This window comes from Eschrichtius robustus, chromosome 10 (genome assembly GCF_028021215.1).
Source record: "Eschrichtius robustus isolate mEscRob2 chromosome 10, mEscRob2.pri, whole genome shotgun sequence".
NCBI classification, from domain to species: Eukaryota; Metazoa; Chordata; class Mammalia; order Artiodactyla; family Eschrichtiidae; genus Eschrichtius; species Eschrichtius robustus.
In genome coordinates, this window is record NC_090833.1 from 106,330,548 (window position 1) to 106,353,383 (window position 22,836).

Sequence of the window (22,836 nt, forward strand, 5' to 3'; positions counted from 1 at the left end):
GATTTTACGACAAGCATTGCGTGCAAACATTTTGGCTCGAGCCTTGAACGCAAGGTAGGCCTTGTGGCATTTTGGTGAGTGTGCCGGTCACTTCCCACAGCTGTTTGACCTTTACCTTAAGGACAGCTGGTCAGCTACTACTCCTGGAGACACATGTTCCCGAGATGTGTTTTTCCATAGATGTGTGTGGCAGTAGGAGGGTGTTTACAAAAAAAAAAAAACTAATTAAGAAGTAGAGCTGGTGAAAAGTCTCATCTCAGGTTTAATCTTTTAAAATTTTTATTAGAGTATAGTCAATTTACAATGTTGTGTTAGTTTCAGATGTACAGCAAAGTGAATCTGTTATACATATACGTATATCCACTCTTTTTTAGATTCTTTTCCCATATAGGTCATTACAGAGTATTGAGTAGAGTTCCCTGTGCTCTGCAGTAAGATCCTTATTAGTTGTCTATTTTTTATATAGTCGTGTGTATATGTCAGTCCCAATCTCCTAATTTATCCCTCCCCCCACCTCAGGTTTAATCTTATCCAGAAGAGAATGCCTTCTCCTGTTTTTCCTTTTGAGATACATTCGAATGTTCTTCTAAGATTCCATCTTGAAAATTTGTGTTATTTGCGTCTAGGCAAGTGTAGAATCTTCTAGGATCAGGTTCGGAACCGTTTTCTGAGTGGAGCCTTCATTCGGTTACTTCGTCGTGAACTGGTACTTGGCGTTGGCCCGTTTGGGCCGCGGCCCACGTGCTGAAGCAGGCAAGCTCAGCCTGAAAGCAGAGGTGTACTGGGGGTGCTGTAGAGGAAGGTTCTCGCGAGGAAGGCTCTGGTTTCGGTCTCCAAGGGATCTTGGTGGGATCAAGGGGTCCAGAAGGCGGCAAAGTCATGAGCAGACTCCTTGCGTCCCAGGCACGTCCATGCCCACTCAGGCTGTCTTCTCACCTCTGAATGCTGGGCATTCACATTACTTGGCATGTAATTTTTTTTTTTTAATAGATCTTTATTGGAGTATAATTGCTTCCCAATACTGTGTTAGTTTCTGTTGCACAACAAAGCGAATCAGTCATGTGCACACACACTGGCATGTAACTTTTATCAAAAGTGCCTTAGGTGTCTCATCCCCATTGCAACATATAGCCCATCAAACCATCGTGGGACTGGGTAAGACTCTGAAGGGTTCGTGGAAAGAAAAAGGCCTAGAGGAAAGTTCAAAATTGATTGAGGGCAAGTTGGAATTAGATATTTCTCCTCTTGCCTATATCTGGAGAGAGAAGGATAAATAGATGCCTCTGCTCTGCTCCTGGTAATGTCAGTAATTTATGATCTTTAAAAGCATGTAAGGAGGCCTAGGCGTCATAAATATTAACCCTCTGCTAGAGCACCCCCATTTTATTCAACCCACGGAGGCAAATCATTCCATAGAAACTGTTGTAGGAGCAGGAAACACGCTACCTGTAAAACTTATGTGCTACAAAGTAGTCTTACAAAAGCTCGAGAACATCAGTTCTTTTCCGGGCCTCACCTCCATGTATAATAATTCAGGCTACACCTAGGGAGGGGACAAGGCAAGACAGGAAAGATTCTCGTTGAAGATTATTCGTCTAACCCTTATATTCTGTATAGGCATCCTCAATGATTGTCTTTTGAACAAGAGTATTAAATGTGTGTGCCTTTCACTTTGACAAATGAAATAGATTTTAAACAGCTGTACCTAGCAATTTAGCCTGTCTTTTAAATGACAGGAACAATGTACACTAAATTCCTAACCTTGAATGCTTGTTTAGTTTTCACCATGCAGGAATAAGAACCTGTTGATATAGTTGGAAATGAAGGATATGGGTCAGGGGGACTTTTTCTTCTTTAATATGTGTTACTGGCAGATTCATTGCCCACTGAGTGTTTAACCAGGCCTTAGAGTCACCTATTCTGGTGACCTTTGAGTTCTCCTTAGGCTGTATCCAGTCTCTGCTCAGGCCCTGGGGTGTTCGGCACCGTGTTTCTTGGTTGTTGTAGCCACTGTCATATGGTTTTTCTATCGCCCGAGTTGTTTCTTCTACTTTTTCTTGTTCTCGTTCCCTTAAAGTCATGTTTTCTACCCTTTTCTTTGGGCAGGGAACTTACTCTGTTGGAAAATAAAAGTATGTCTTCTTATCAGCCCCGAGGGCTCTGGGGAGAAGCTACCCCCAGCACGATTCCAGCTTCTGCCATGTTTGTCATCGGTAATTTAATAATAATTTAGAGAGGTTCTGCTCCTCCTTCCAGAGAGCACAGATGCATGCCTCAGAAAACAAATGAATGAGAACTCCATATAGAGTCTCCTACTGTCATCAGCATAGGAAGCAGATGACGGCCCTAAGAGTAGGAGCCGGTCCCTGGATTACGTCCTGGGGTCCTCACCATTCCAACTTTGGCGTTTTCCATTCCTCTACGTGCCAGGCATTGAGCGAAGGGCTTTCATGTACTGCATCTCAGTGCTTACAATCCTGGGAGATCAGAGTTACCGATGCTTGTTTAATAAATGTGAATATCAAGGTTAGGAAACTTGAAGACATTCACACAGCTATGAAATGGCAGAGCTGTGATTCCCACCCAGGGTCCCATGGAATCCAAGGAGAGTGCGCTTTCCACATCCCGAGGGCTTTGAGGAAATGACACTTCTATTTTGGACATAACGGACAGTTTTCCACAGTGGGGTAGGTTCTTTTGCGGGTTTTTTTTTTTTAAATTTATTTATTTATTTATATATTTATTGGCTATGTTGGGTCTTCGTTTCTGTGCAAGGGCTTCCTCTAGTTGCGGCGAGCGGGGGCCACTCTTCATCGTAGTGCGCGGGCCTCTCACTATCACGGCCTTTCTTGTTGCGGAGCACAGGCTCCAGACGCGCAGGCTCAGTAGTTGTGGCTCACGGGCCCAGTTGCTCCGCGGCATGTGGGATCTTCCCAGACCAGGGCTCGAACCCGTGTCCCCTGCATTGGCAGGCAGACTCTCAACCACTGCGCCACCAGGGAAGCCCTTTCTTTTGTGTTTTGATTGGCTATCAGACGAGTCTCCCGTCACCCCAAATGTATCAGGATGAGCTCTTTCTGGACTTACTTCCCTCCGTGGCTCGTCCATGCAAACTAGTCACTCTGGCCAGCGGTCTCCTCCCTGCCCTCCGAGCTCAGCACGTGCTTGGACCCGCTTCAGCCCTGGTGCTGGGTGCCTCATCTGCCCTCCACACACATCTCCTCCCCGGCCAGTTTTCAACAGCTGGCTTCCTCCGAGCAGGTAGGCATGTCTGTTTTCGGGGAGCAGAGCAGAATCATCCCCCCCCAGAGAGTTTGGTCCCCCTCCTGCAACCCACACGCTCCAGGGAAGCATGACGGAGGCGGTGGGCAACCGTTACGGACAGTCTGTCCAAGCCTCTTAGGTGTGGCAGGTGGGTCGGGGAGGATGAGATAAGCAGAGAGGTCTCTGGAAGTGTCTCTGACCCCCCAGCCCGTGGCAGTCTCTCCCTCCCTGCATGTCTGTGGATGTATAGCTCGGGTCCGCAGCTGTGCCCTCCCATCTGAGTTAGTATATAGGGCACGTGGATCGGACCCAGTGGTCTTTGGCTCCGACGCTCTGGGAAGGTCCCACGTGGTTCATATTCTTCCTCTTGCTTCTGATGTTTTGCCACCAGGACTCTTAATGCTGTCACCACTCTTGGGTTCCACCTCTGCTTCTGTCACTGCTTGTCTTATCACACCCCTGGCAGTGTCTCCTCACCCCTGGCTGTCCGGGTCCACAAAGTGGGGCCCTGCGGTTCACGTTTGGAGTCTAACGCTGTAGTCTCACACTTTCACTTTTAAGAGGCATTCCACTGAGGAACTTGGAGCAGGTGTCTAGGGGACCAGGTGGAAGGGGTCTTAGGTTCAGGGCGGGGTCACACTGGAGGGCTTTCCTCACTTCAGCTGATTCGTCCTCTGAGCGAAGGCTCACGTATTTCCAGCGCCTCTGCCCGGGATGAGTTTCCTATCTTACTGGAGCCTCCCTTCCTCCTTCATCTCTCGCCTCTAATCTGTGTCCTTCTCAGGCAGCTTAGGTGGTTTCATGGAAAAAGCAGTCTGCACTGAAGTTCCAGAAATCCTGGTTAACTAGACAGGCAAGTTTATATCTCCCCCCTTACCTGTGTGTCTCTGTTTTACTAGCAATTAGATTAGAAGGTCTTCCAGATCAGGAGGTGGGGTTTATTAGAGGCCCAAACTCCTTGAGTGAGGCCCCCCACCAGAGCCCAGCATAGTTCCTTATAAAAGCGAGGCTCCTTCAATGGATCTTTTTTAAAAAAAAATAAATTTATCTATCTAGTTATTTATTTATTTTTGGCTACTTTGGGTCTTCGTTGCTGCATGCGGGCTTCTCTTGTTGCAGAGCATGGGCTCTAGGTGTGCGGGGTTCAGTAGTTGTGGCACGCGGGCTCAGTATTTGTGGCGCACGGGCTTAGTTGCTCCGCGGCATGTGGGATCTTCCCAGCCCAGGGCTCGAACCCGTGTCCCCTGCATTGGCAGGCGGACTCTTGACCACTGCGCCACCAGGGACGTCCCCTTCAATGTATCTTGCTTGATGAAAGGATTCCTCACCCACAAACCTGTACCCCTTTCTCATCCATCTTGCAAATATTGGTGTGATGATAACAAAACCAATAGAAGAATAAGGTACAGCAAATTCATTGCTACTACTGAGAAAACTACATGTTGCATCCATTCATTTTGGCTTGCTTGAACTGGTTGTATAAGTTAGAGAAATGGACCACAGAAGAGGGGAATTAGAGCCAAGAGCCAGAAGGACGAACGGCTGCCAGGATTACTTTGCTTTAGAAAAGAAAGAAAGAAAGAAAAAGCCATATCTAGAAAATTGAAAGGGAATGGGCAAACCAGAGTCAGTAGGTTGATTAGACTGGAGGAAATTCTTTCCTCCCTCTCACTGAGCTTCAGGGGCGTCTGTGAGGTCACAGAGAGATTCCCAGTTTTGTGGGGGACATTTGGGTATGTCACCCCTCTGTTCTGTCGGCCGTGACTTGGATCCACTCCTCCCGCTGGTCCACTGCCTGGACCAGGTGTGTCCGTTTGTCTAAGGAGGTGTGTGCTGGTTGAAAGGAGAAGTCTTACCATCACCATCCATGGTAGGCAACCAGAGCAAACCTCTCTCTGCCTGTTAGCTATGGAGTTAGATTTTATGAGGCGAGGAAATGGGGGAGGAAAAAGGAATGTTTTGGTGGAAGGATGTTTGAGAGATCAAAGCCTTAATTACTTGAAATTAATAGTTGAAGAAATGGAATCCCGCAGAGCTAGTGAGCACAGAACCAGGATGGAGACCCAGGCCTTTTGATTTCAACGAATCTTCCTTATAAGGAGCAGTGCCTCTTCTTTTCTGGCCTCCTGGTCAGGAGCTCGGGCCCCACCCCACTCTGCCTACTGGGCATAGGATTCCCGGGAGAGAGGTGAAGGGTGTCTCAGACCTTGCAGTCAGATCTCACCCCAGAGGAGCAGATTTTAGTGGACCTTCCATCAGCCTATTCCGTCCATGGCCACTAGCTCTAGGAGTTCTCTTTCTCATTAATATATTCATCAGAAGTTTATTGAGTGTCTGCTGTGTGCCAGGTACCACAAAGACAGGTCTCTTTCTTGTTCATTCAAGAAATGAAAGATGGAAACCACATCTCTTTCTTTTCTGCTGACTTGCCGTGCTTGTGCATGTCGGATTTATGTTGAGAGGATTCTGTAGCCAAGCTTCCCTCCTCTGAGAGGCAGTGCCTTGAGCAAGTGTCCCATTTGCCATCCCCCCAGCAGGGGAGCTGAGGAGGCAGCGAACTATGAACTGGGCAGTAGGAGACCTGTGCTCGGAGCCCCAGCTTAGCTAGTAAGTCACCGCTTGACTTTGGACAACCTTTTCAGTTCCTTGCCTGTGTTTCCTCTTTTTGAGGTGAGGGTGTTACGTTTCCGTGAACTCTGAGTTCTTTGGAGCTCAGACTTCCAGCAGTTACTGGATGCGCCTGTCTCAAAGGCACAAAATTGATCAGATCATTAACCCAGATGGCTGATTTGTCTCACAAAAAGGTACAAGAGAATAGAATCGTCTTTTACTGTCTTTGCATCCCTTCACTTTCTGCCTTTGAACTTAAGTTTCAAAAGCCTCACTGAGATGGTCCTTGCATTCAGAAAGTGGACATCCTGAACCCCCAGGGCTCTGTGCTGCCTTTAGATAAAGATGCAACAACCAAGCCGGCTGTCCCGGGAGGGGTTTGCACCCAGTGTGGCTACTTCCCAGCTTCCCTAGAGGGAGGGACCTCAGCCATCTCTCCGAGGGACACTTACTGGGGATGGGAGGGCAGGCTGTGGCCATGGAAACCTGACAGGCTTACCTGGTCCACGAGGGATGGAACTTTGACCTTGGCCTAATTAACTGTGCTTCACCCAGGGAGCTACCAGGCCAGTGACACTTAAAAAAACAAGAGGATTTAGCACCTGCTTCTCCTTTATGGAACCTCCCCTGACACACACACAGTGAGGGTACATAGAAACAACGGCTCCCCATCTGTTTCTTGCCTTTAATTCCCGGGAAGTCAGAAGTTATTTATTTATGATTGCACAGCAGTGTGAATGTGCTTAATGCCAATGAACTGTATATTTTAAAATGGTTAAAATGTTAAATTTTATGTTATATATAATTTACCATAATAAAAAAATAATTTATTGATGGAGGGGGCGGAGAGGAAACAAATTTATCCTGGGACTGCAAAATGAGGAGAGATTTTGCAAAATGCTCCATGCCTTACAAATCTAAATGGTGCTTTTATGGTTCAAAAAGATCTTCAGAGTCCCGGTCAGTAATTGCCTTCAGCATATTCATACCCCTCCCTTTGTGTGCCAGTGTCTCCAAGCATTACCATTAAAGGGCCTTTTGTAGCCACATAGCACAGGGAGATCAGCTGGGTGCTTTGTGTTCACCTAGAGGGTTGGGATAGGGAGGGTGGGAGGGAGACGCAAGAGGGAGGACATATGGGGATGTATGTATATGTATAGCTGATTCACTTTGTTATACCGCAGAAACTAACACACCATTATAAAGCAATTATACTCCAATAAAGATGTTAAAAGAAAAAGGGCCTTTTGTATTTCATTATTTGTTTACGATCTATTTCCTTCTCCCTTGAAGACAGTGTCTGGCGGCTGGGGTTGAATAAATGTTTTTATGTATAATAAATGAGTGACCACATTAGCAATGTGAATCTTCAGCTCCAGTTGCTTGTCCGCAGAGAGAATTTTCTAACCACGTACACTGAAGTAACCCCACCTCCACTTGTCACTCTTTTTTTTTTTTACTCGAAGTATAGTTGATTTACAGTGCTGTCTTAGTTTCAGGTGTACAGCAAAGTGATTCATTTAAACATACATATACTTACGTATGTATTTATTCTTTTTTCAGATTCCTTTCCCTTATAGGTTATTATAAAATATTGAGTAGAGTTCCCTGGGATATATAGTAGGCCTTTGTTGGTTATCTATTTTATATATAGTAGTATGTAATGTTAATCCCAGACTCCTAATTTATCCCTCCCTCCAAGCTTTCCCCTTTGGTAACCATAAGTTTGTTTTCTAAGTCTGTGAGTCTGTTTCTGTTTTTGTAAATAAGTTCATTTGCATTGTTGTTTTAGATTCCGCATGCATGTGATATTTGTCTTTCTCTGTCTAACTTACCTCACTTAGTACGATAATATCTAGGTCCATCCATGTTGCTGCAAATGGCATTATTTCATTCTTTTTTATGGCTGAGTAGTATTACATTGTATATAAATACCACATCTTCTTTATCCATTCTTCTGTCGATGGACATTTAGGCACATCTTGGCTATTGTAAATAGTGCTGCAGTGAACACTGGGGTGCATTGTCACTCCTTCCTTCATAACTTTTAGCCCTTTATGAAATGACTTTATTCATAGCCTTGTGTGTTCACATGTATATGTTTTTCTCTTCCTGTTATAAAATAAGACCAAGAAGAATGGAGATGTTGTAGATCTTGCTCTCCTAAGCATCTGTTTGTTGAATGAATAAATGAATCTCCAATGTGTGTTGAACTTTTGGAAATAGCAGGACTCGTTCAGAATCAGTTTTGGAGCACAAAGTGAGTAAGATTAATACTGTCATTGGGGAGGCACAAAACAAAGTAAAAGCAGTGGAGAAATTGGAGTAAAAGCTCTGATTTTTCACATGTGACTCAAACTGGTTTCAAGGTAGTTTCCAACAAAAATATTCAGTAATATTTGAGCAATGCCTTTATGGTTGAATTCTGTGTCACTTTGAGTTGGATACTTTGTCATGTTCATTTGCTAGTGTACATTTGTCATGGTTTTTAGAAATTGCAGTAAAATGTATATACAGTGAAATGCACTCATCTTAGGTATACAATTCAAGGAGTTTTAACAAATGAATGTACCACATATGCCTAATACTCAAGTCAAGATATAGAATATTTCCTGTGCTCCAGAAAGTTCCCTATCACCTTCTTCCATATAATTCCCACTCCCAAAAAACACCTACTGTTCTAATTTAGATCACCATGGATTGATTAGTTTGTCTGCTCTTCAACTTTATATAAATGGAATTATGCGTGTCTGTTGTGTTTGGTTTCTCTTATTCAACATAATGTTTTTTAGGTTCACCCATGATGTTGCTTATAACTGTAGTTCATTCCACTTTATCGCCAACTAATATTCCATTACATGAATATCCACAGTTTGTTGATACTCTATTGATGTACATTTTGACGGGTTCCAGTTTTGGGCTATTAAGAATGCTTTGATAAGTATTCTCGTAAAGTATTCTTATAGATACAGGTTTTCATTGATCTTGAGGAAATACTTAGGAGTGTGGGGATATTTCTGGATCATAGGTCATGTGTATCTTTAATCTTAAAAGAAACTTCCAGTAATGTAAGAGAGTTACAATTAGCCATATCCAGTCATTTTTAAATTTAGCTATTCTGGTGGGTGTATAATAGTATCTCATGTCTTTTTTTTAAGTATCATTTGCATTAAGTAAAATTCACCCATTGAGTGTAGTTCAGCAGACTTTTTGACAAATGCATGCAATCGTGAAACACCACCCCAATCCAGAGATAGGACAATTCTGTCAGCCCCCCAGAATTCTCCTGTGTCCCTTTGTAGTCAAATCCACGCCACCCTCAACCTTGATCTATTTTCTTTCCCTATTTTGTGCCTTTGCCTAGTCCTGGCTTACCAAGAAGTGTATGCAGTGTACTTTTAAAAAATTTTGTCATTGTCATAAATGATATAGTTTTAAAAGTGAAGTCATTTCTACAAAGTTTATAATGAAAAACAACAGTCCTTTCCCAATTCCTCTTGGTTTCTGATTCCATTTTCAGCTCCTTCAGCCAATTTTGTGATATATGCCTTTTTCATTTCTAAATAACATGCCTCTATTACTTGCTATTTCCATTTTTATTTTTATTTATTCACTGCTCTTTATGGAAGGTAAGGATTTTCTTCTCTTATACTCCTCACCAAGCACACATATACCTATTTGTCCCTAATGGAGCTCTCCCAATATAGATATTTCATAATTTTTTTGTTTTTTTAAAAATAGTTATTATTTAGATTATTGTGCCCATGGGGGTATAAGCAAGCAGAACCTATCCATGTACCTTGATAACATTTCCTTTCTTGAATAATAGGTTTTTCTAGAGGTGTTATTTCTTTTTTCTTGGTTCTCTGTGGACCTACCTCTATTTCATAGCCAGACTTCCTGACAAAATCATTTACCTCCCTCTAATATGTTCAGACAAATGAGATAATTTCACAGTTCCATTTATTTCCTTGGATTTGTTCCTCATGGAATCCTCTGTCCTCTGGCTTCAGTTTGGTCTGGATGCTCTCTGGGCCAGTTCCAGGGCTTCTTTCTGAGATCTCCATCAGCTGTATCAGGGCCAGAAAAATAGAAACTAAATAGGTATTTCAGCAGAGCTAGGGCTAATATGCATGTGTGTATAAATACAGATTAACACCTCTATGAATTTTGACCTCTGTACGCATTTTGAGAGTCATGAGTACATGGGGATACCTTCAATTCCAACTCAGCGTCACAGAGTTCATTCCAGTTTTTTCTCTTTCTGTACTTGTAACTCCCTTCTGTGACAGCAGGAAGCCTGGCTTCCACTACTTCTAATATGTGTGCGTACTTGATCAATTCCCCTGCATGTAACCCCTCCCCATCGTCATTACCACCTTCTCCCACGTGGACGGCTTCCTCACCTCTGATAACCCGTGGCAGCCCACCACCGCCCCAAGTCCTGTGTGGATGGCCTTCTCCTCACCCCACTCAGGCTCTAATGCCCCATGTGAGCCCCACACGCCCACATGGATGCATACCTTGTTCTGCTTGGGCTCTGACAGCCGATGCCAGCCTGGTCCCGTGTGGAGCCTCCCACCCACACCTTTGCAGATGCCTAAGTTGCCCCATCCCACCTAATAGCTCAGGGCTCACTTGTTCAGGATGGGAAGCAGAAGACCAAATAGGTCTCCTGACTCTTGTCTCCTATTCCCCAGTGTTTTTCTTTTTTCAGTCTTCTCCTACTAAAGAAGAATACTGTCCACTCATTTGCTTACACCCAAGACCTAAGTACCCTTGAGTATTTGCCTTTCCTCCCCCAGTTAATGGCTAGTCCCAGCTAAATCATGAGCAACTCTTATCGATTCAAAATAGGTCCTCCATCTTTTCATCTCTCCCCATTTTCGCTGTACCTGCCAGTATCCTCACTGGTGTCCTTTCTCCACCGTGTCTCACCTCGACAATCCATTCTTATAGAGCAGCCAGCGTGATCTTTTAAAAGTGTGAGGCATGATGTCATTTAGAACCTTCCCGGGGATTCCCCTTGTGCTTAGGATAAAACCCCAGTTCCTCCATGGTCCATGATACCTATGTGTGTGGTGCACGGTAGCAACACCAGGGGAACTTTTTAGAAGCATGGGCCCCACCTGAGTCCAGTTAAATCAGAGTATTTGGGGATGTGGCCCAGGCATCGGTATTTTGAATCTAATAGGCAGTCAGGGCCCAGAATCATGCCTCCCTCTGACCACCTTCTTGTTGCTGTCTCCTCTTTCGTGACTGGTTCCATTTAGCTTCTCACAGTGGCCTTTCCTTGGTCACCTTATGTGACATCATGTCCCATGTTTACTAAGCATTTTCTGCCATGTGCTCTCCTTGAGTGCTTCTTCCTAGCATTGTCATTCTCTGAGATCATCATCTATCTATCTATACATGTATGTATTTTCCATTAGAGTGTAATCTTCATGACGACTCTTGCTCTCCACTGCATCGTGGTATCTAAACTAGTGCTTGATAAATATTTGTTGAATGGTTGCATGTAGAGGGGGCGAGGAGCCGAGTAAGGGACCTGTCCTGTGGGAGCCAGAAAGTGGGCAGTGGCCAGAGATGCATCTGGACAGATGAGGTGAAATGGAGCAGGTGATGGAGTCTTGGCTGATGGAGATGATCTGAGAAACCAGATAAAGTAAGCGACTTTGACAATGGAATTAAGGACTCTCTGATATTTTTAAATTGGAGAGGCCAGATTTTTATTCTGGAATGAGGCAGTCCCAGGAAAACAGAAATGACTTTTCCTGAACCGAAGAGCAACCCTTAGCATAGAATCACTTTTGATGTTCCACATGGTTGCTGGAAGCTTACTTTTTGAGACGGTCATTTCACCTAATTATAAGTGAGACTAGTCCTCTGGACTCACCATCTCCCCACCATTTCCTTCAGTTTCTAACTTATGAAAGCATCTGAGATTCTGACCAGTTCATACAACTCATTGATTATAGCTGCTTGTTGATATGCATTCAGTAGCATACCATATTGAACTGTAATTATCCTGCTTTAAATGTTGGGATTAATTGGAAAATCATGTTTTTGCTTGTATCACAACCCCGGTTGGTAATGTGGAAATGAGCAAACCTACTCTTGGACTATTACTAATCCCTTGCATTTAAGCTATTGAATTTATGGAGTCCTGACAGTCTATGATGAAAACTCCAGAAATAGACAGTGTTCTGCTACTACCTAATGCCAAGGAACGTGAGCGTTCACTTTTGTAAAATTCAGCGTGGTAATTTTGAGCCTTTAGATAGGGGGTATGCACACACCACAATTCTAGAGAAGACTTTGAGGTAAAAAATAGGAGGTAAAAAAAAAAAAAGTTTTCAAAAACGACAGGTTTTGGAAGTATAATTCTGTGATGGATAGCTGTGCAAAAACATTATTGACAAAAGTACAGATAAATTCCCCTCTGAAAGTGGACCCAGTCTGTGTTGTAACATCTTGGGTTTATAGGACATAGAGAGATGAAAACTGCTTGGAAGAGACGAAAGTCTTGTTTCTCAGCTTGCCTCCCCTTCCCAGCCCAGGATGGAGTTGAAGCCATTTATTCACGCAAAAGTCATTTTCCTTTCTTTTAATAAGTTTATTTAATTTTATTTTTTATTTTTGGCTGTGTTGGGTCTCCGTTGCTGTGCGTGGGCTTTCTCTAGTTGTGGTGCGCGGGCTTCTCATTACCGTGGCTTCTCTTGTTGCAGAGCACGGGCTCTAGGCGCGTGGGCTTCAGTAGTTGCGGCTTGCGGGCTCAGTAGTTGTGGCTCGCGGGCTCTAGAGTGCAGGCTCAGTACCTGTGGCGCACGGACTTAGCTGCTCCGCGGCATGTGGGATCTTCCTGGACCAGGGCTCGGACCCGTGTCCCCTGCCTTGGCAGGCGGATTCTTAACCACTGCGCCACCAGGGAAGTCCCGCAAAAGTCATTTTCACATGTTAGCAGAACCAAGCAAGTGTGTATAGATGGGTGAAGACTCTTGAGGCCTGGGATAATTGTTCGGTGTGGGTATAACTGGATCTTGCGTGCATTTTGGCATCTTAAATTGGGAGCAGTGTTTTCCTGTTCAGATATCTTTTTGTCAACCATGGGCCTTGATGCAAACCTATAACCAGTTCACAGCATAATACCCCATTCTAACTGGTAAAAAATAGCAAAATCCTTAACATGTGTGAATACTGACAGTTTAAAATTTGTAAAAATATTAATAAATCCATGCTCAAAGAAGGTAAATTCAACTCTCTGCTTTAACATATCCAAAATAGATTGCATGTCCAGTGTTGGATGATTTTATATAGAACAAATTACAAGAGAGTTCTAGAATGCTATTAACAGCTGCCTGAAATATTTTTTTAATTTATTTTTTTATTGAAGTGTAGTTGATTTACAATGCTGTGTTAGCTTCTGGTCTATAGCACAGTGATTCAGTTATATATGTTCTTTTTTGTATTCTTTTCCATTATAGTTTATTACAGGATATCGGATATAGTTCCCTGTGCTATACGGTAGGACCTTGTTGTTTATCCATTCTATATATAGTAGTTTGCATCTGCTAATCCCAAACTCCCAATCCATCACCCCCCCATCCCCCTCCCCCTTGTCAACCACAAGTCTGTTCTCTATGTCTGTGAGTCTGTTTCTGTTTTGTAGATAGGTTTATTTGTGTCATATTTTAGATTCCACATATAACTTAGTATGATCATCTTTAGGTCCATCCATGTTACTGCATTATGGCTGAGTAGTAGTCCACTGTATATATGTACCACATTTTCTTTATCCATTCATTTGTTGGTGGACATTTAGGTTGTTTCCATGTCTTGGCTATTGTAAGTAGTGCTGCTATGAACATTGGAGTGTGTGTATATTTTCCAGTTATATAATAGTTCTGTCCAGAAATATGATGCCTAAAGTTTTTTTTTTTAAATTTTATTTATTTATTTATTTATTTATTTATGGCTGTGTTGGGTCTTCGCCTCTGTGCAAGGGCTTTCTCTTGTTGCGGCAAGTGGGGGCCACTCTTCATTGCGGTGCGCGGGCCTCTCACTGTCGCAGCCTCTCTTGTTGCGGAGCGCAGGCTCCAGACGCGCAGGCTCAGTAGTTGTGGCTCACGGGCCTAGTTGCTCCGCGGCATGTGGGATCTTCCCAGACCAGGGCTCGAACCCGTGTCCCCTGCATTGGCAGGCAGATTCTCAACCACTGCACCACCAGGGAAGCCCCGGATGCCTAAAGTTTTCAGTACAGCCTGCGTCTGCTCACTGTGTGTGTATGGCTACTTTACACATCTGGACCACGGACAACAGCGTTTACTTAAGCAAGATGACCACACTGATGCCTCATGGGCATGGGGAGTGAGGAAAGTTATTACAGTGAATTGCCTATAGTAGCTGTTCAATAAATATTTTGTATACAGTATCTGTTTATGGGCAGATTAGATTGTATACTCCCTTTATAAGATAGAGGGTGGGAAAAACGTCCATAGGAATATGTGTATTGATCGGAATTTTTAAAAGGAAGTTAAAGACTTTACTTAAAGCCTCGTTAAGCAAACACATAAAATCTTTTCATTGTAGGGGGTATTGTAGCATTGCCAAGAATTGTTTAAAATGTTGTTTCATTATTTATTTCGGTTTGTTTTTAGGTGTAAATATTTATATATATAAGGTTTGCTACTCCGATTTAAAATTGTTCCAGAATATTGGTTCTTAACCTGGGAACTTGGGGAGGAGGGAAGTGGGAGTAGGAGAGAAAGCGAGAGGGAGAGCATATATAAAAATTATTTTTAAATATCTATTTTAATAGTATAATCTATTGTAATAGTATAAGGTGACTTTCAGAATGTATATAAATGGATGAAAGTTCATATTCATTTATACAAAAACATTCATTGAATGCTGAGAGGTATTAAGGTGTTGAGCTGCCTTCTGTCTTGTTTTTTTTGTTGTTGTTCTATCCTTTCTCCAAAGGAGTAGGGACGAGGCATGGTTCTAAGTGAATTTTAAATCCTTTAGTTATCAAGAGAATAAAGCTCTGAAATAGATCTAGATTTTTATTGCATAATAAACCAGAATGCTCATATTGTCTGCTAAATGTCTCCTGGATTCCATCCCAGTATCCTAACAAGATGAGGACGTATATTGCTAATGTCTTTATATTGTCCCAGATAACAAAAGATTTTGTGTTCTCTTCTACCCTGACAGGTTGGTACAGAGGATATACCCTCCAAAATAAATCTAAAAAGGTATGGCTTATCGTTTTAGTTTGAAATCTGTGTGCTAGTTTTGTGTGGTCGTATCTGATTCCATTATCTGCTGTCTGTAGACCTAGTTTGCTTTCTCTTTGACGGCTAGTCTTTAGATTTGAAAGCAAATTCTCTGACCTTGGCCATATTTCCCACCAGCCAACTCAAGGATAAAGGCCGGAGGTGAATTTGACACCCCAGGTAGGGCCTCTGTGGACTTCTTGCTCCTGGTTCCCTCAAGCTGAGCCATAGGGTCACACAGGGACATTGCTCTGTTTTGCGGGGGGACCCGGGCTTCTCCCTTTATCCTTTAGTTCCAGTGCTGAAATCCCAGAACCAAAGGGTCTCCGCATTTCCACTTGACTCTTTCCTTTATTAAAAAATGCTTAAACCAGAGTAGTAGTTTTCAAACTGAAATCAGTAGAGTGGGTTATAACCAACATTTTCTTAAAAACAACACTGAAAAATAGAAAGAGAATAGAATGTGACGGTAAGTAGTGTTTCAGGAAACTTTTGTGTTAAGTATATATTTTACAGCATTTTATGTATTTTTCATTATATTTTATGATAGTAGTTCTGGGTTGCTGTCTCATCATGGGCAAAGAGTTTGAAAATTACTGACCCTCGTGGGTTCCTTTTGGCAGTGCCAAAGCTGCTAATCATCAAGCTAAAGAAAATCTGTGAGTTAGGTTAATACCCCCTCAGTTTATTTTAGGTCAGGTCAGCGCTTTTCCTGTGACACTGCACGCTGGGACAGCATAGCCTGTCAGCACTTTCTTTTGAAAAGAACAAAGTGGATAGGGTCGTACTATTTCACAGTTAGTTCACATGCAAAATAGCGAATCGGGAGGGGTGAGAGAAACATTTCAGAATTTATCAACAGCTAAGTAAAAAAAACAAAAACAAAAAAACCCCTCACAAATCCACAGGTTTTACTCTTCAAATATGGCACAATACAGAAGTGATGCTAGAACACAGTCTCAAAAGAGCTATGGGCCCAGAAAAACACTTTCCCACAAGGTATAGGGCCATTTAAAACCAGGACTGTCCTGGACTTCCCTGGTGGTCCAGTGGTTAAGGCTCTGTGCTTCCAATGCAGCAGACTTGGGTTCGATTCCTGGTCAGGGAACTAAGATCCCATGTGCTGCGTGGTACAGCCAAAAAAGCCAAAAAACAGGACTGTCCTACTCAAGCTTTCAATGTTGTTGACTCTCAGGTAACACTCAGTATTTGCACATGTGTGTGTACACACACAGTTTATTAACTCTGACAATTTAATAATCTACCAAAATAGAGGCATATTTGCTTTTAATGCAGGTATCAACTCCCACAATTTTGATCCTTTTATCCCTCCCCAAATCCTGATGCTGAATTTTTCTACCCACAGTGAGATGCTTATGCCCCATGTCTTCATTTTCAGCTTAATTATAATGAAAATAATTATAAATTATTTGATTAAATGAATAATCTCTTACTGACTTTAGTTTCCCCAGGCTTTCATATAAGGACCTAAGATAGCAGACGTTGTGGCGTGAATGAGAGCATGATAGGACCAAAGCAGAAGACCTTTTCTCCTGGGATGCTTGTTAACTAGAGAACCTATAGTTTACAGCCCCCTCTGCTTCTTGGTTTGGGTTTAACCCTATAGTGTTTATTTTACTCATAATTATGGAGGTGGTAGTTATTTTTCAAAGCATGAATAGAGTGAACAATTTTGAAGTTCTAAATTTCTTCAAGAGCAGCAATACTTATGTCACTTAATTACCAATCCTTTAAAAAAAAAAGTTAATTTGAAAACATAAACAAAAATCCACTCTCAGATAAGATCATATGAACTTTAAGATCAAAGGGAATTTTTTAACTGGTGAATGTGAATTGTGTTGAAACAAGGCCCCAGACCACAGTTTTCCCTTTCAGAGAGTCTACAGTCTGTAAGAATCTTTTCGGAGCATGTCTAAGGCATCCTGTGATACATCAGAATCCAACTGTTGTCTGCTTTGCAAAGTGGGTGGATGGGGTGCTTCACTAAGATCTAAATGACAAGGTCTCGGTGTGTTTTAAATTTTTTTTGAAACCCTTTTAAACTTTCAATCTCACTCTTGAAAAGAATTATTTCAGTAAGAGCTTTTCTTAGTTCTTGGTAACTAAACTTTGTAATTCAGTGAAATAATAGTACAAACAAGGGCCATGCATTTTCTTGTTGACTTATAAGTTGAAATATCTTTCTAGTAGAGAGATCCAGGAAAAGCAGGGAATTCCAAGTCAGCTGTCATGAATTATGCTCAACTTTGACACCCCTTCATTAGGGAATCCAGCCTAGTTGAAATGCTATTCCTAATGCTATTTCCTTGTTTGCCAGTCTTTAGGGGAAGAGCTATTTGAAAAGCCTATTGTTTTAATGGAAATTTTTGGTGTTATTTACAAGCAGACCTAACCGGTTAGAGTGGTGATAAAACATGCTAGTGGCTTTACAAATGGAAGAAGCCAAGAGCTTTGCAGAAACTGATTATTGATCTTGGCAGGGTTATGGAATTATGGATAAGGGCAATATCTGGAAAATCATTAGTTCATTTTTTTTTTCCCCCTTAAGTGGGTAGGTTGCATTGAGAAAGCACAAGCAAAACTGAGAGATAGGCTGTAAATCAGAAATATATTACCTAGGTTTATTCTGGCTTTCTGTGTGTCAGAATGGTGTAGGAAAAGGCCTACAGCCTCAGATTTACCAGAGCAATTAAATGGCTGTAAGTGGACATATGTTATCATGGAAAGATGATGCCGGCAAGTAACAGAGTGAAAATACAACAAAATAGATACTCTCTTAATATGAAAATCATCATGTCTGTATACCCAATATAAACTATCTGCTTACGATCTGCTTAGACATCACAAAATAAGCCACTTGTATTACGAATGTTTCTATTTTGGATTTCTCCCAGTTATTAGGAGACCAGTCATCAGATTATAGATGTATGAAACAGTTAATTGGTCCTTTATCTCCTTGATTTGAAAAATCTTCTGCCAGGATATTTTCCTTGGGACCAGCAGTGTTACATCTTATTTTAACCTGCAAATATGGCTCCTGATAACTGCTACTTTGAGTGGTTTCAACGTTCCCCCTTTTTATGAGTTCCGGACAACTTTTTTATTGTAGTAAAATATACTTGATAAAAAAATTACTACTTGAACTCTTCTAAAATGTACAGTTCAGGGGTATTAAGTACATTCACATTGTTGTGCAACCATACCACGATCCAACTCTAGAACTTTTTCATTATCCCAAACTGAAACTCTGTACGCATTAAACACAAACTTCCCCTTCCTCCCTCCTCCAGCCCCTGTTAACCCCCGTTCCACTTCTGTCCCTATGAATTTGACTACATACACTTGTATGATCTCATACAAGTGAGATCAGACAGTAATTGTCCTTCTGTGTCTGGCTTATTTCACTCAGCATCCTGTCACCAAGGTGAGTGCTGGGCAGCCAAGCCTGGTTCTCCACAAAGATCGTCGTCAACAAAACATTTACCTCAACCTAGCGGATAGAAGAAACACCCAAGGTTTCTTAGGCATCCTAAGGACAGATCTGGAGCTTCAGAACCCCGTTAATCTGGCCCAAAAGGAATTACACACACATTGAATTTTTGTTTGTATTTAACTCTTTGATTGGTTTTCCAAAATCACTCTGAATCCTGTCCCTATAATGAAAGAGGTCGGTGTTACCTTGTCTCTGTGTGAGTTCTGGGTCTTCATCAGTAACAAGATTGGGATAATGCTTTCTCACTCATATGCCCCACACCTGCCCGTTTCTCAGAGCGAGGAAGGGCAGGTATGTCTGTACTTTTTTTTGGTTCTTCCTGCCTGGTGGGAAAGGATGGCCATTTTGCTTCTGACTCAAGCAGTGGCAGGATCCACCTTGTCATCACCAATGCTGGGAGCAGTGTAGCCTCAAATTTTCTTGCTGTTTCCTGTTTTATTGGCAAAGGATTAAAAGAGAGAAAGGAGAGAATTGCTCAGATAAACATAGCACATAAAACTAGACGCAAGACCAACCCGGGTTGAAATGCACTCGTTTTCTGGCTCTGAATGGATTAAGGATCACTGGGTACACACGCGTCTCTGACCCAGTCTCCCAGGGAGCGAGCTATCCCTGTCCCATCCTTGTGGCCAGTCTCCCCTGACGTTGGGTGTCCACGTGGTCGCACTTCTACAGGCTCAGGGCTATGAGCAGTTGAGCCAATGGGGCCTGTTGAACAGCTTCTTCTGCTTCTCCTGGTCTGGCCTGAAAAGTACCATACAACAGGGACCAGCAGTGCTTTTCTAGATGGCAGTGTCTCTGTTTATTGATGGGCATATCATGTGGTTGAATAACAGAAGCTTTTGGCTTTTAAGAAAACTCACATCCATGGCTTGCTTCCCGTTGGTTAGATCCAATCTTCAGTTCTGCAGTTTCTACCCACGGCTTTCCAGTGTTTCTCTTAGGTCTTTCTGGGCTTAGTTTTCCCACGGGCAATGTCACAATACTGACGACGAATTGCCTCTTAGGACATAGAACGGAGAGCAACTTGAGACTGAAAAGTGCTAAAAATAACCAGATAATGAGTCCTAATTGATTCCATGCATTTTGTTTAAGTGAAAGTGCTGAGGGGAATGACTCTAGAAAATCACTATAATTTTACGGGCCACTAAGTACATAGCCCTCCATCTCACTAATTATATGAAACCCTTTAAGGGAAGCATATCATGGCATGTAGGACCTGGAGGGGTTTTAGGATCTCACTATTAAACACTTTACCATTATGGCAGCTCTGAGCTGACCCGGGCATGTGTGCCTGGTCATTTACAGAGCATTTATTTTATGCTCGCTGAACCCAAGGATTAATTTATACCTTTTCAGTGTTGCAGGCTTGCTTTCATTTAGGTAGGCAGATGATGTAATTGATGTCCCGCAACCTTGACTGCAAACTGTAGCTGTTGTCCAGGGGTCCTTTCCCCTCCCCCACGCATCCTTGCTGCTGTGTGTGCTCTTTACTTTGGGCTGAGAGTTTTACGGCCACATAACCCAAGTTCTTCTCTCCATAGGGTATTTTCCCTGAAACGTATATCCATTTGAAAGAGGCCACTGTGGAAGACCGTGGGTAAGTTCTAACCTAGGAAGACTCCTAACAGGTGAGGAAGATGTAAAATATCCTTATAGATTTTATGAAGTCAGAAAATATCATTTTGTGCATTATTGTCTCAGCTCATCAATTCCACTTCTCGGATGAAAGGGAAATGAATGAAAACTTTTTCCTGACATCCTTCCTTCTTCTGTCTTCTTTTTTGATACTTATTCCTTCCCCAGAACAGTAAAGACAGATAATGAATGAACGGAGAGGGCCTTTGCTTTCCTCTTGCACTGGCTGCTCACTGATCGCGTGCACGTGTGTGTGTGTGTGTGTGTGTGTGTGTGTATGCGTGCGCGCATGAGTGTGCACGCACATAAATATTTGGTGCTCTTTGGCCCTTAAGACCCGAGAGCCGCCTGTTTGGGAACCTTGGGAGATGATAGGTGAGCATACAACACCCTGCACTATTCAGCTCTGAACCTTGGACAAGTCAGTGCACCTGGGGCTTTCCCCCTGCAAATCAGAGAAAACAAATCTGTCCCCACGTAGGTCATGAACTTGATATGAAATTATGAACTAACTAATGTGTGCGAATGCGCTCTGCAGAGAAAATCCACTTAGCTGGTGAGCCAGCGGGCAGGAGAGTTAAGGAGGGAATAAAGAGAGCCTGGAGAAGGAATCCCAGGGCCGTTAGAGAGTGTGGAGTGGGTCACAGAGGCACTCTGGCTAACAGCTGCAGAGATCATTCTCAGCCGTAAGTTCTGCACCCTCGTTTTATAGACGAGAGATGGAGACGTGCCCAAATTCACACATAATCAGGGCTGAAAAGCAGGTGTCTTGCCCTCCTGGAGAATCTTCTTTCTGGTTCCTAGGCAGCCTCCAGGGTCACTTACAGCCACGTTGGTGGAAGGGCAGGGTTGGGGGCATATTCCCACCAACTAGTGTTGCCAGGTAAAATGCAGGATGCCCAGTTAAATTTGAAATTCATATAACAAGTAATTTTTTACATGCATGTCTCAGGTATTTCCTGAGACATACTTATGCTTAAAAATTATTTTAATCTATCTGAAATCCAAACATAACGGGGTGTCTTGTATTCTTATTTACGCCTAGCAATCCCACCACTAATCCCCATTTGTTTGCTTGCTTTCGCTCTCTCCTTTTCTCCTTTTGCTAATCATAAAAATACCAGACGGGATTTATGTGCATGAGTGTCGGGTTTGCCTTGTTAAAAGTCTGCTGTAAGTGAGGATTTGGGTATACGTACGTTTTCTGTGCATTGAGACAGCAGATGAGAAGCAAACCTAGTACCACTGCAAAAGAGGGTCCCACCTCAGTCCCACAGCAGGTCCTGTGTGAGGCTCCAAGCCCCAGGACCCTTGTGCCATGAACACTTCTCCACCCACCCACCCTCCCTAACGAAATGGCTGCTTGGCAGAACCAGTGAAAGTACTGGATTTGGGCTTCCATCCCTGACAATTACTGCAGCCAGCCTGGTCGGTATTTGAGGCTCCTGTAAAGATCCAGAATGGGGAGATAGAGGCTGGGCTCTATACCCATTCATTTCGAGAATCGTGGTGTGTTAAGCTCTTTCTCTTTTCTCGGCTGCTTGATGTGATAAAAATTCTCTACCCAAACCTTCCCTAAATGGACAAGGTTGTTTTTGGTTGAAGCCCAACCAGCCCATTCCCATCTTTGAGTTGTGGGTATCAGGACCTCCATCAAGAAAAGCCACGGTGATCCACCCAGAGTGAAGGGAGCATCTGTCTGTTCTCTTTAGGCAGCACGAGACTGTGATTCCCGGGGAGCTCCCACTGGTACAGGAGCTCACCTCGACACTGCGGGAATGGGCGGTCATCTGGCGCAAGCTCTACGTGGTGAGTTTGCCCCTGGTGCTTGGCGCCTGTGGCAGTATTCCTGGGCCCTCAGCCCGTCTGTTCTGCTGCAAGGGATCGGCCACTCATTAGCTCTCTGTGTGGAGTGGGTGTATCTTACCTGGACGGCGCAATGGCTGATAACCAGCAGATTCCCATTTTCGCCATGTAGAGCGGTTGTTGATGTGGGTGGTGGAGGAGGTGGGCATGATCATTAGGTCAGTATTTTCCCAGCCGACATGCTGATTGTAAAGTTAAAAGGATAATAAGAACTGCAAACACATCGTCCCTACTAAGTGCCAGGAACAATTAATCCTCATAACACTCCTATAAGGTAGCTGTAATTATTACCAGTTTATCAATGGGGAAATTGAGGGACATGCTCTTAGCCTCTGTGTGTATCGCAGTGAATAGACATTTGCCACTGTTTCAGTGCTCAGCCCCATGAGGGCTCCTATGAGGGTGCACTCTCTACCTTCTGTGTACCTTACCGATGGCTGAAAGATGAATCACGTTAAACCATGCTCTGAAAAGTCTTCTTTTTTTTTTTTTTAATTTTATTTATTTATTTATTTATTTATTTATTTATTTATTTATTTATTATTTTTGGCTGTGTTGGGTCTTCGTTTCTGTGCAACGGCTTTCTCTAGTTACGGCAAGCGGGGGCCACTCTTCATCGCGGTGCGCGGGCCTCTCACTATCGCGGCCTCTCTTGTTGCGGAGCAC

The 22,836-nt window shown here is 43.0% G+C and overlaps 1 protein-coding gene across 2 annotated transcripts in view; it reads left to right on the forward strand.

The window, feature by feature from the left end:
* DOCK5 (dedicator of cytokinesis 5) overlaps positions 1–22,836 on the forward strand; it is a 215,571-nt gene that overhangs the window by 67,414 nt on the left and 125,321 nt on the right. Inside the window, exons 3-5 of one of the 2 annotated variants that reach the window (XM_068552741.1) lie at positions 15,091–15,131; positions 20,211–20,266; positions 22,017–22,113. In XM_068552741.1, coding sequence (XP_068408842.1) covers positions 15,091–15,131; positions 20,211–20,266; positions 22,017–22,113 — 194 coding nt within the window. Of the gene's footprint in view, positions 1–15,090; positions 15,132–20,210; positions 20,298–22,016; positions 22,114–22,836 lie in introns of those variants that run through there. The other variant, XM_068552742.1, reaches the window with a different exon arrangement.